Source organism: Hydra vulgaris, chromosome 05, assembly GCF_038396675.1.
Source record: "Hydra vulgaris chromosome 05, alternate assembly HydraT2T_AEP".
Classification (NCBI taxonomy): Eukaryota; Metazoa; Cnidaria; class Hydrozoa; order Anthoathecata; family Hydridae; genus Hydra; species Hydra vulgaris.
Window position 1 is genome coordinate 18,433,677 of NC_088924.1, and position 11,516 is coordinate 18,445,192.

The following is an 11,516-nucleotide window of genomic DNA, read 5'->3' on the forward strand; positions in this document are numbered from 1 at the left end:
TCGGCATACAGTTTTTCTTTTTAATAATCATAGTTCATAAAAAAAAATTTTGTAAGAAAAGAAAAAAATAATCAAAAATTATAAGTCATTAACAAGTAAGTCAAATCTTCAGAAAAAATCACAAGATCAATTACAATTTCATGAGTTTAAAAAAATATGTACATTTATATTTTTATAGATATATAAAATATATATTAGTAGTAGTAGTAGTCGTAATAGTAGTAGTAGTAGTAGTAGTAGTAGTAGTAGTAGTAGTAGTAGTAGTAGTTGTTGTTGTTGTTGTTAGTAGTAGTAGTAGTAGTAGTAGTAGTAGTAGTAGTAGTAGTAGTAGTAGTAGTAGTAGTAGTAGTAGTAGTAAGTAGTAGTAGTAGTAGTAGTAGTTGTTGTTGTTGTTGTTGTTGTTGTTGTTGTTGTTGTTGTTAGTAGTAGTAGTAGTAGTAGTAGTAGTAGTAGTAGTAGTAGTAGTAGTAGTAGTAGTTGTTGTTATTGTTGTTGTTTTTGTTGTTGTAAAATGCTGCAACAGGTTTCCCTGTATAACCTACAGGTTATAGCAGCCTAATCTACTTCATTCTATAATTTTATTTATATCAGTATGCAAAAATTTACGAAGACATATAGTATGAAGTACAAGTTCGTACTTTATTGTTTTTCTTTTTCTTTTTTTTTTTTTTTTTTAATTTATAATCTCGATACTTATGCAGATTATTTGAAATTTCGCATCGACTGAGCATTGAAACTGTTAACAGATAAAGCGCATACAGCTTCTGACGGCAATGCATTTTAATGATCGACTATTCAATTTGTAAAAAACTGATGCCTTTGCTGAGGTTTACTCCATGAAACAATGTCTATCTTGTTAATAATTTTATACGCCTCGATTTTATCAATATCTATTCTTGAAAATGGAATGCTGGCTGCTACCGCGAATTCTAGATATTCTAAATAAAGCCGTACAAAGGCTGTGTATAGAATTTTAAGTAGTTGTGGAGTCTTGTGACTGAAAGTACGATACAACATGCCTAATACACGGTTAGTTTTATTGGTTGCATAAGCTGAAATGTTATGCCACTTCAAGTCTGGCGTAACTATGATGCCGAAATCACGTTCGACTAAAGTCAATGCTAGTTCAACACTATTATTTTATTACCTGGCATTGAGTAGACATAAAAGTGTGCATGATTTTACATTTATCGATATTGAGTTTCGTTTGCCAGGTTTTACACTTTTCGGCTATATTATAGATATCAGCTTGAAGTTTTTGTGAAGCTGATGGGCGGTCTAAACGGGCCAGCAGTTTTGTGTCATCAGCATACATTTTAGACGGATGGTTAACGATATCGGATATATCGTTTACAAAAATGATAAAAAGTATTGGACCTAAGACGGATCCTTGAGGGACGCCATTAAACACCTCGAGCCACAAGGATACATAATAGCCCATCACGATTTGTTGAAACCGCTGGTGTAAAAACGATTTTATCCAACTCAGGAGATTTTATCCAACTCAGGAGATTCTCGGTAAAAACATATGGCTTGAGTTTGTGATTTAGTCGCTTGTGGAGATCCATATCAAACGCTTTACTGTATATATATATGTATAAAAATATAAAAGTACATTTTTTTTTTAAACTCATGAAAATTTAACTTCTTTCTATACCTTTTTACAAAACAAAATAGTGATATTTCAAAAAAAAATTGATGTATTTCAAAGATTTGTTCCGTAAATAGAACCATAGTTTGTTAAGAGTTAAAGACATAATATAAAAAAATTTATAAAGTTATTCTCGGAAATATTCTAATATCTCGAAGATACTTCAGATATTTCTGAAACTTCACTTTCAGTGTTTGTTGTTTAGGAGAAAAGAAATAACATAATTTGTTTTATTTCTCTTTAACATTTACTTTATTTATTTTAAAATAAATCAAGATCCTTATATAGTACTCTAAACAAAACAAAAATTAACGCTTTTTATTATTAGCATTTCTGTAAAGGTCTCTTGTAGCAGACGTTTTATTCTTACAAATAATTAAATAGTTTTAAATTAAATAGTTTTGATTTCTTCTAAATCTTGTTAAACGGAATAACAAATCATAAAATATAAAACCTCTTCAATATCACTTAAACTATAATAAGATTATTATTAAATTCGTTAATAAATTTTTAAAAACAATTCAAGTAATTATATGCCGATATTGTTCATAACTTTACTTTTAAAAATAATCATATATCGTGGAAATAGTTTCTATCCTTATTGTGGTGTAAATGCATTACTCGCATAAAAATTTGTTAAACGAACTTTATAAACACCGATATAAACAAACAGTTTAGCTGTATATTCGCAATCAATATTAACTAAAAAGGTTAAGTTGTCTATTCACTGTTGAAGGTTAAATCAAAGTTTTGTATAATAGGTTTAAAAAATTATGAAAAACAAGGACTTAGTTGTTGAACTGAGCAGGTAAGAAGTTTACCATAAAAAGTAAAAAATGACATCTTTGTCAGGAACACTGCTGCATAAGTTGAAATAAATAAAAAATTTTATAAATTTGTACAATGAAAGTATTGTCACTTAAAAAAGTGCTATTAAAAAAACGAGTTTAGAGAAAAAGTTTAGTTTTAGTTAAGCCAATTTTATTATACTAATTTAAATATCTTTAAAATACTATAATAATTTTAAAATACTAATTTTAATATACATATACAATTTTAATATTTTTGTACACAATATAATCAATAACAGTAGCATCAGCTACAAAAAGCTAAAAAGACTCCCAAGGATAGCCCTTAGACCTTCTATTATTAACTGTGTTTATATTTGTGCTATATTATATTGCATTAATATCAAAATGGAAAAATAATAAAAGATCCAGTGGGATCCTAAGGTTTTTTTTAAACATTTTGCTACTGTTATAGATTATATTATATGTAAAAAGTTTAATTAGGATTACAAATTAGCACAGTCAATAACTCAAATAACAGCTCTAAAAGTAAAGAATGTTTACAATTTTTTTAAGTCACAGAAAAATTTTTACCTCGTAAAATGACAGTAGAGTTAAAATATTTTTATAAAAAATTTTATTAAAAAATGAGTTTTGGAGGAATAGAAAGTACAAGATAAACTCACATCATAAGTTTGATAATTGCATCAATGCTGTTATTAGTGACTTCTTGCCATTCGTTATTTCCAACTTCAGTACATCTAAAACCAAAATTACAATACTGCTTTGTAAGTGGATAGAAGATTTACAATTTCTTGAAATTCAAAATAAGTTGTTGATTTAAGTCAATTTGAAAGGGTATGTCGGAGAACCCTATTAATCACCTTTAAAGGGTGTTTTACGGTCTCTGTAACAGAGTCTGGTTTATACTTTTATTTTTTATTGCGTCTATCAAAAAAAAACTTCATCGTTATTTTGAATAGGGATTTATCTAAGAAACACAGCTAAAAAAAAATAAAAATAATAAAATATATTATAAATATTATGGTATATATATATATATATATATAATATATATATATATATATATATATATATATATATATATAATATATATACATATATCTATATAATATATATACATATACATATATAAGATACATATATATATATATATATATATATATATATATATATATATATATATATATATATATATATATATATATATATATATATATATATATATATATATAATATATATGCATAAATATACATGCATACCTATATATATACCCAGTAAGCACACAAACGTTTATTAAACGTCGAAACAACGTTTAGATTAAGGGTTTAGATTTGGTCGATTATACGTTCAGAATGAAATCCAGATTAACGTTTAGATCAAACCTCCATAAAACGTCGAGATTACAACGTATTTTCGACGTCTATTATAGGGTTAATAAAGGCATATAAAGCGTATATTATACGTATATAAAGCGTTAAGATTTAGTTCAATTAACGTATATAAATTGTTTAGATTTAGTCTAATAAACGTCTAAAACGTGTTTAGATTTAGTCTAATAAATGTATATAAAGCGTTTAGATGTAGTCTAATTGAACGTATATTTAACGTTTAGATTTAGTCAAATAAACGTATGTATATCGTTTAGATGTAGTCTAATTGAACGTATATTTAACGTTTAGATTTAGTCAAATAAACGTATGTATATCGTTTAGATTTAAATCTAATTAAATCCAACCTAATGTATATATATATATATATATATATATATATATATATATATATATATATATATATATATATATATATATATATATATATATATATATATACACACACCTTAAATGCTTTTCCCAAATATACAAATATTTTATATACTTATATATTATTTATAACTTTTTATAATTTACTACTTTTATACTATATATACCCATTATAAAGTTATAAAATACGCTATAGTTTGGATTTACCGTACAAATAGCGGAGGGGGGGGGGGGGGTCCTTAAACTATATTTGTTTGTTTCAATAACTCTAAAAAATTTATTCGCATTATCCATTATGCCTTCGCAGTAGCAATATTACAGTGACAATTTATAATATCAATTTACGTCTAAAAAAATCCATTTTGCAAGAACACACCTAAACAAATATTTTTTGTAAGTTTAATCTCATTTAGCAAAAAATAAAAGTTTACATTAGTATTAAGTTAAAGATTACTAATAAAATTATTAAACTTATAAAAATGTATTTTGGATCACTGTGTCCTCTGGTTTCTCAAAAATCTTTCTAATATACCGTCCAACGAATGTTCATCAAGCGCCGGTTCTTGTTCATCGTGCGCCAGTTCTTTGTTCATCGGCGTCGGTTCTTGGGCAACATCATCATTCATATTCGTCTCCTGATCGTCTTTTTCTTCATTTTTGATTATTATTAATAACATTTTCTTTAATCTCAAAGATTTCTTTTTTTGGCCCTCCTACTCGCCACGAGGCCTGTTTTAAATATGCGGCAATTGAACTATGTGCTTGAGCTATTGACATATTGGGGAAATTGTACATTAGAGAATCTAAAAAAAACAAATAATGAAATTAATAATAAATGGATTATTCAATTTTTTATGTACCTTCAGGGTTACAAAAATAGACTGCCAATAGTCTATTTTTGCAACGACAATAAAACTTGTTTAAAATAATTTGCATTTAAAATATTTATTCAAAAATCAACATCGGAATTACCAACAACAACTTTACATATAGAGGATCTTCTGAACGGAATTTTCCCCAAATTTCCTCGACCATCCATGTTCATTTGTGACATCAAAGAATTAGTAAAAAGTCTCGACATAATATATGCAGTGGTCTTTCCCAAATCTGATCCGCCAATTTTCTTTAGCAAATTTAACTAAAATTTAAAAAATTAAACTTTTTTATTATAGCAACGACAAATAGCTACTGTTAGACAATCATAAAACGATTATAAATTTTCACTGTTCAGTTAATTATAAAACTTACCAAAAGTGTTCTTGCAGCAGGACTTTCACAACGAGAAACCAGCGACTCGTATTGTTCAACTGTGTCAATGGGGCCATCACTAATTTCAAAAGAGTCCATTGAGTTGTTGGCACCTAGTAAAACAGCTGGCATCGATTGCCGCTCAAGGAGCTTTTTAACTTCCGAGATTTCTATGGTAAGTTGTGACAGTTTAAAAAGAACCGTCTTCTGGAATTCTGAAATTCAGTTAAGCTATTAAAAACACCATATCTTGAAAATAAAGGTTAAAAAAATTTGATCTATGCAAATAATTACAATTATAATATATAGCTAAATATTTAATTTTATTTATTGCATTAAAACATTATTTTAATCAATAATTAAAAATAATATTTTACTTGCATACTTACTTGCATTTAATTTATCGGTGCTATTACCTACTTCATTGGATGTACTATTTCTTGATTGGACGTTAGGAGAATCACTAGCTACTGTTTTTAGTGATCTGACTGTGTGGACGGACTTGGGTGTTGACCTAATCAGTTGGTTCGATGTTGTTAGTGGCAGACTTGACTGGGTAGATTTTGGTGTCAACCTGATTGGTATGTTTGATGCTCTTAACAGCAAACATGATTGGGTAGTTTTTTTGGGTAATATTAGGTCATTTATTGCTGATGTTGGTTGTGATTGAGAAGGTTTGATGCTTGATGTAGGCTTTGGATGAGAAAGAAAACTTTGATGAACTGAATTAGTAGATTTAGATAAAGTATTAGTTTGTCTACAATGTACACGTAAACTTAGTTTGCTGGGCACATTTGGAGGAGTGGGGAACTTGGACAACTCTTCTAAAACAACAACAAAAAATAAAATAATTTACTTAAAAGAATCTTTTGAGTAAATTGTTGCAAAGGGTTTTAATTTCGACAACACAAAAAACTAATTGTTATTTCTTGAATGGGAATGAAAAATAGATTGACATCACTAAAGTATTACAATCGTAAACGCAAAAATCAAAATTCATATTCAGATATAAAACCGCACCATTTGACTCTCGTGGATAACTGTGGTCATCACTATCTAAAATATAAAAAAATGATACTAAACATTTTAAAGAATATAATTCTAGCCAAAACATAATAAAAGTGTATATATTAATGATTTTGTTTTTAAAAATACTTATAATATTTCTTGAAAATATCAAAAAAAAACAATTTTTTTCTACTTTAGACCACTAACTTACTTAATTTTTAAAATTTTCTTTCGGTTTAATATATACTTTTTAGAAATTGAACTAGATTTTAAGATTTCTATAGGTTTTAATTATTTTTTATAACCGTCTTCACTTCCAACAAGACTGCAAACAACCACCGTTCACTGAGCTTTACCCTCATTAGGAGATAACAGAACGAGTTGCCTAGTCATACAAACAGAGACACAAGCAAAACTTATGCATTGAGTCAAGAAGATCCACAATTCAACATCCTAAACTGGAAACAATGTATTGTAAATACATCTATGCCAGCCTAATAGATGAAGAAGGGGTGCGAAGCTGGTTAACGGATAGAATCTATTTACCCCTAAGTCTTTGCCTAGGAGACCTTCTACAAGACAGTAGCCGTGTGCAAACTATTACCTTTTATTGCTTTTTTTTAACTTAGTTAATTAAAATTCTTACTACCAAATTAAAAATTTTAAAATCACTCAACCTTATAAATTAAAACAATAAGCGAAAATTTTATAAGATATTCAGAAGTTGTTAAAACTTGCCACAAGCATCATTAAGTATAAAAATTTAGTTTCAATATGAAACAGTTACATTTAAAACAGCGTAGTTTTTTGCAGTGATCTTGGCAAATATTTGTAGTATCAATTTATTAGTATAATTTACAAAAAAAAAAATTCTTTTTTTTTTCCTATGCTTTTTAATTTGAAATGTTAGAAGTACTTAGTACTTAGATCCTTTAAGAACTTGTATACCACAATATCTCTACTCTCATCATCATTATATAAATCTTATTAAATGTCGACCATCCATGTTCATTTGTGACATCAAAGAATTAGTAAAAAGTCTCGACATAATATATGCAGTGGTCTTTCCCAAATCTGATCCGCCAATTTTCTTTAGCAAATTTAACTAAAATTTAAAAAATTAAACTTTTTTATTATAGCAACGACAAATAGCTACTGTTAGACAATCATAAAACGATTATAAATTTTCACTGTTCAGTTAATTATAAAACTTACCAAAAGTGTTCTTGCAGCAGGACTTTCACAACGAGAAACCAGCGACTCGTATTGTTCAACTGTGTCAATGGGGCCATCACTAATTTCAAAAGAGTCCATTGAGTTGTTGGCACCTAGTAAAACAGCTGGCATCGATTGCCGCTCAAGGAGCTTTTTAACTTCCGAGATTTCTATGGTAAGTTGTGACAGTTTAAAAAGAACCGTCTTCTGGAATTCTGAAATTCAGTTAAGCTATTAAAAACACCATATCTTGAAAATAAAGGTTAAAAAAATTTGATCTATGCAAATAATTACAATTATAATATATAGCTAAATATTTAATTTTATTTATTGCATTAAAACATTATTTTAATCAATAATTAAAAATAATATTTTACTTGCATACTTACTTGCATTTAATTTATCGGTGCTATTACCTACTTCATTGGATGTACTATTTCTTGATTGGACGTTAGGAGAATCACTAGCTACTGTTTTTAGTGATCTGACTGTGTGGACGGACTTGGGTGTTGACCTAATCAGTTGGTTCGATGTTGTTAGTGGCAGACTTGACTGGGTAGATTTTGGTGTCAACCTGATTGGTATGTTTGATGCTCTTAACAGCAAACATGATTGGGTAGTTTTTTTGGGTAATATTAGGTCATTTATTGCTGATGTTGGTTGTGATTGAGAAGGTTTGATGCTTGATGTAGGCTTTGGATGAGAAAGAAAACTTTGATGAACTGAATTAGTAGATTTAGATAAAGTATTAGTTTGTCTACAATGTACACGTAAACTTAGTTTGCTGGGCACATTTGGAGGAGTGGGGAACTTGGACAACTCTTCTAAAACAACAACAAAAAATAAAATAATTTACTTAAAAGAATCTTTTGAGTAAATTGTTGCAAAGGGTTTTAATTTCGACAACACAAAAAACTAATTGTTATTTCTTGAATGGGAATGAAAAATAGATTGACATCACTAAAGTATTACAATCGTAAACGCAAAAATCAAAATTCATATTCAGATATAAAACCGCACCATTTGACTCTCGTGGATAACTGTGGTCATCACTATCTAAAATATAAAAAAATGATACTAAACATTTTAAAGAATATAATTCTAGCCAAAACATAATAAAAGTGTATATATTAATGATTTTGTTTTTAAAAATACTTATAATATTTCTTGAAAATATCAAAAAAAAACAATTTTTTTCTACTTTAGACCACTAACTTACTTAATTTTTAAAATTTTCTTTCGGTTTAATATATACTTTTTAGAAATTGAACTAGATTTTAAGATTTCTATAGGTTTTAATTATTTTTTATAACCGTCTTCACTTCCAACAAGACTGCAAACAACCACCGTTCACTGAGCTTTACCCTCATTAGGAGATAACAGAACGAGTTGCCTAGTCATACAAACAGAGACACAAGCAAAACTTATGCATTGAGTCAAGAAGATCCACAATTCAACATCCTAAACTGGAAACAATGTATTGTAAATACATCTATGCCAGCCTAATAGATGAAGAAGGGGTGCGAAGCTGGTTAACGGATAGAATCTATTTACCCCTAAGTCTTTGCCTAGGAGACCTTCTACAAGACAGTAGCCGTGTGCAAACTATTACCTTTTATTGCTTTTTTTTAACTTAGTTAATTAAAATTCTTACTACCAAATTAAAAATTTTAAAATCACTCAACCTTATAAATTAAAACAATAAGCGAAAATTTTATAAGATATTCAGAAGTTGTTAAAACTTGCCACAAGCATCATTAAGTATAAAAATTTAGTTTCAATATGAAACAGTTACATTTAAAACAGCGTAGTTTTTTGCAGTGATCTTGGCAAATATTTGTAGTATCAATTTATTAGTATAATTTACAAAAAAAAAAATTCTTTTTTTTTTCCTATGCTTTTTAATTTGAAATGTTAGAAGTACTTAGTACTTAGATCCTTTAAGAACTTGTATACCACAATATCTCTACTCTCATCATCATTATATAAATCTTATTAAATGTCGACCATCCATGTTCATTTGTGACATCAAAGAATTAGTAAAAAGTCTCGACATAATATATGCAGTGGTCTTTCCCAAATCTGATCCGCCAATTTTCTTTAGCAAATTTAACTAAAATTTAAAAAATTAAACTTTTTTATTATAGCAACGACAAATAGCTACTGTTAGACAATCATAAAACGATTATAAATTTTCACTGTTCAGTTAATTATAAAACTTACCAAAAGTGTTCTTGCAGCAGGACTTTCACAACGAGAAACCAGCGACTCGTATTGTTCAACTGTGTCAATGGGGCCATCACTAATTTCAAAAGAGTCCATTGAGTTGTTGGCACCTAGTAAAACAGCTGGCATCGATTGCCGCTCAAGGAGCTTTTTAACTTCCGAGATTTCTATGGTAAGTTGTGACAGTTTAAAAAGAACCGTCTTCTGGAATTCTGAAATTCAGTTAAGCTATTAAAAACACCATATCTTGAAAATAAAGGTTAAAAAAATTTGATCTATGCAAATAATTACAATTATAATATATAGCTAAATATTTAATTTTATTTATTGCATTAAAACATTATTTTAATCAATAATTAAAAATAATATTTTACTTGCATACTTACTTGCATTTAATTTATCGGTGCTATTACCTACTTCATTGGATGTACTATTTCTTGATTGGACGTTAGGAGAATCACTAGCTACTGTTTTTAGTGATCTGACTGTGTGGACGGACTTGGGTGTTGACCTAATCAGTTGGTTCGATGTTGTTAGTGGCAGACTTGACTGGGTAGATTTTGGTGTCAACCTGATTGGTATGTTTGATGCTCTTAACAGCAAACATGATTGGGTAGTTTTTTTGGGTAATATTAGGTCATTTATTGCTGATGTTGGTTGTGATTGAGAAGGTTTGATGCTTGATGTAGGCTTTGGATGAGAAAGAAAACTTTGATGAACTGAATTAGTAGATTTAGATAAAGTATTAGTTTGTCTACAATGTACACGTAAACTTAGTTTGCTGGGCACATTTGGAGGAGTGGGGAACTTGGACAACTCTTCTAAAACAACAACAAAAAATAAAATAATTTACTTAAAAGAATCTTTTGAGTAAATTGTTGCAAAGGGTTTTAATTTCGACAACACAAAAAACTAATTGTTATTTCTTGAATGGGAATGAAAAATAGATTGACATCACTAAAGTATTACAATCGTAAACGCAAAAATCAAAATTCATATTCAGATATAAAACCGCACCATTTGACTCTCGTGGATAACTGTGGTCATCACTATCTAAAATATAAAAAAATGATACTAAACATTTTAAAGAATATAATTCTAGCCAAAACATAATAAAAGTGTATATATTAATGATTTTGTTTTTAAAAATACTTATAATATTTCTTGAAAATATCAAAAAAAAACAATTTTTTTCTACTTTAGACCACTAACTTACTTAATTTTTAAAATTTTCTTTCGGTTTAATATATACTTTTTAGAAATTGAACTAGATTTTAAGATTTCTATAGGTTTTAATTATTTTTTATAACCGTCTTCACTTCCAACAAGACTGCAAACAACCACCGTTCACTGAGCTTTACCCTCATTAGGAGATAACAGAACGAGTTGCCTAGTCATACAAACAGAGACACAAGCAAAACTTATGCATTGAGTCAAGAAGATCCACAATTCAACATCCTAAACTGGAAACAATGTATTGTAAATACATCTATGCCAGCCTAATAGATGAAGAAGGGGTGCGAAGCTGGTTAACGGATAGAATCTATTTACCCCTAAGTCTTTGCCTAGGAGACCTTCTACAAGACAGTAGCCGT

General features: G+C 28.5%; 3 protein-coding genes across 6 annotated transcripts; all 3 read right to left on the reverse strand.

Annotated features, from left to right (window-relative positions):
• Nucleotides 1-4,868: 4,868 nt before the first annotated feature.
• On the reverse strand, nucleotides 4,869-7,306 carry LOC136080650 (uncharacterized). Its single transcript, XM_065797577.1, has 5 exons — nucleotides 6,493-7,306; nucleotides 5,862-6,296; nucleotides 5,473-5,687; nucleotides 5,197-5,362; nucleotides 4,869-5,027 (listed from the first exon to the last, which is right to left on the reverse strand). Exons 1-5 carry the CDS (start codon nucleotides 6,584-6,586, stop codon nucleotides 4,876-4,878), a joined length of 1,062 nt encoding a protein of 353 aa, XP_065653649.1. The 5' UTR covers nucleotides 6,587-7,306; the 3' UTR covers nucleotides 4,869-4,875.
• Nucleotides 7,307-7,445: 139 nt separating this feature from the next.
• LOC136080652 (uncharacterized) lies at nucleotides 7,446-8,844 on the reverse strand. Its single transcript, XM_065797580.1, has 4 exons — nucleotides 8,716-8,844; nucleotides 8,085-8,519; nucleotides 7,696-7,910; nucleotides 7,446-7,585 (listed from the first exon to the last, which is right to left on the reverse strand). The coding sequence occupies exons 1-4, from the start codon at nucleotides 8,807-8,809 to the stop codon at nucleotides 7,454-7,456; spliced, it is 876 nt and encodes a 291-aa protein (XP_065653652.1). The 5' UTR covers nucleotides 8,810-8,844; the 3' UTR covers nucleotides 7,446-7,453.
• LOC136080651 (uncharacterized) lies at nucleotides 8,613-11,164 on the reverse strand. 4 transcript variants are annotated; one of them, XM_065797579.1, is made up of 5 exons: nucleotides 10,939-11,164; nucleotides 10,308-10,742; nucleotides 9,919-10,133; nucleotides 9,652-9,808; nucleotides 8,613-8,751 (listed from the first exon to the last, which is right to left on the reverse strand). In XM_065797579.1, the coding sequence occupies exons 1-4, from the start codon at nucleotides 11,030-11,032 to the stop codon at nucleotides 9,677-9,679; spliced, it is 876 nt and encodes a 291-aa protein (XP_065653651.1). In that variant the 5' UTR covers nucleotides 11,033-11,164; the 3' UTR covers nucleotides 8,613-8,751; nucleotides 9,652-9,676. The 4 variants fall into 4 exon arrangements, 2 of the variants coding, with proteins under 2 accessions (XP_065653651.1, XP_065653650.1); XR_010638576.1 differs by having other exon boundaries at nucleotides 8,619-8,751; nucleotides 9,620-9,808; XR_010638577.1 differs by having other exon boundaries at nucleotides 8,630-8,751; nucleotides 9,627-9,808.
• Between the last annotated feature and the right edge of the window lie 352 nt (nucleotides 11,165-11,516).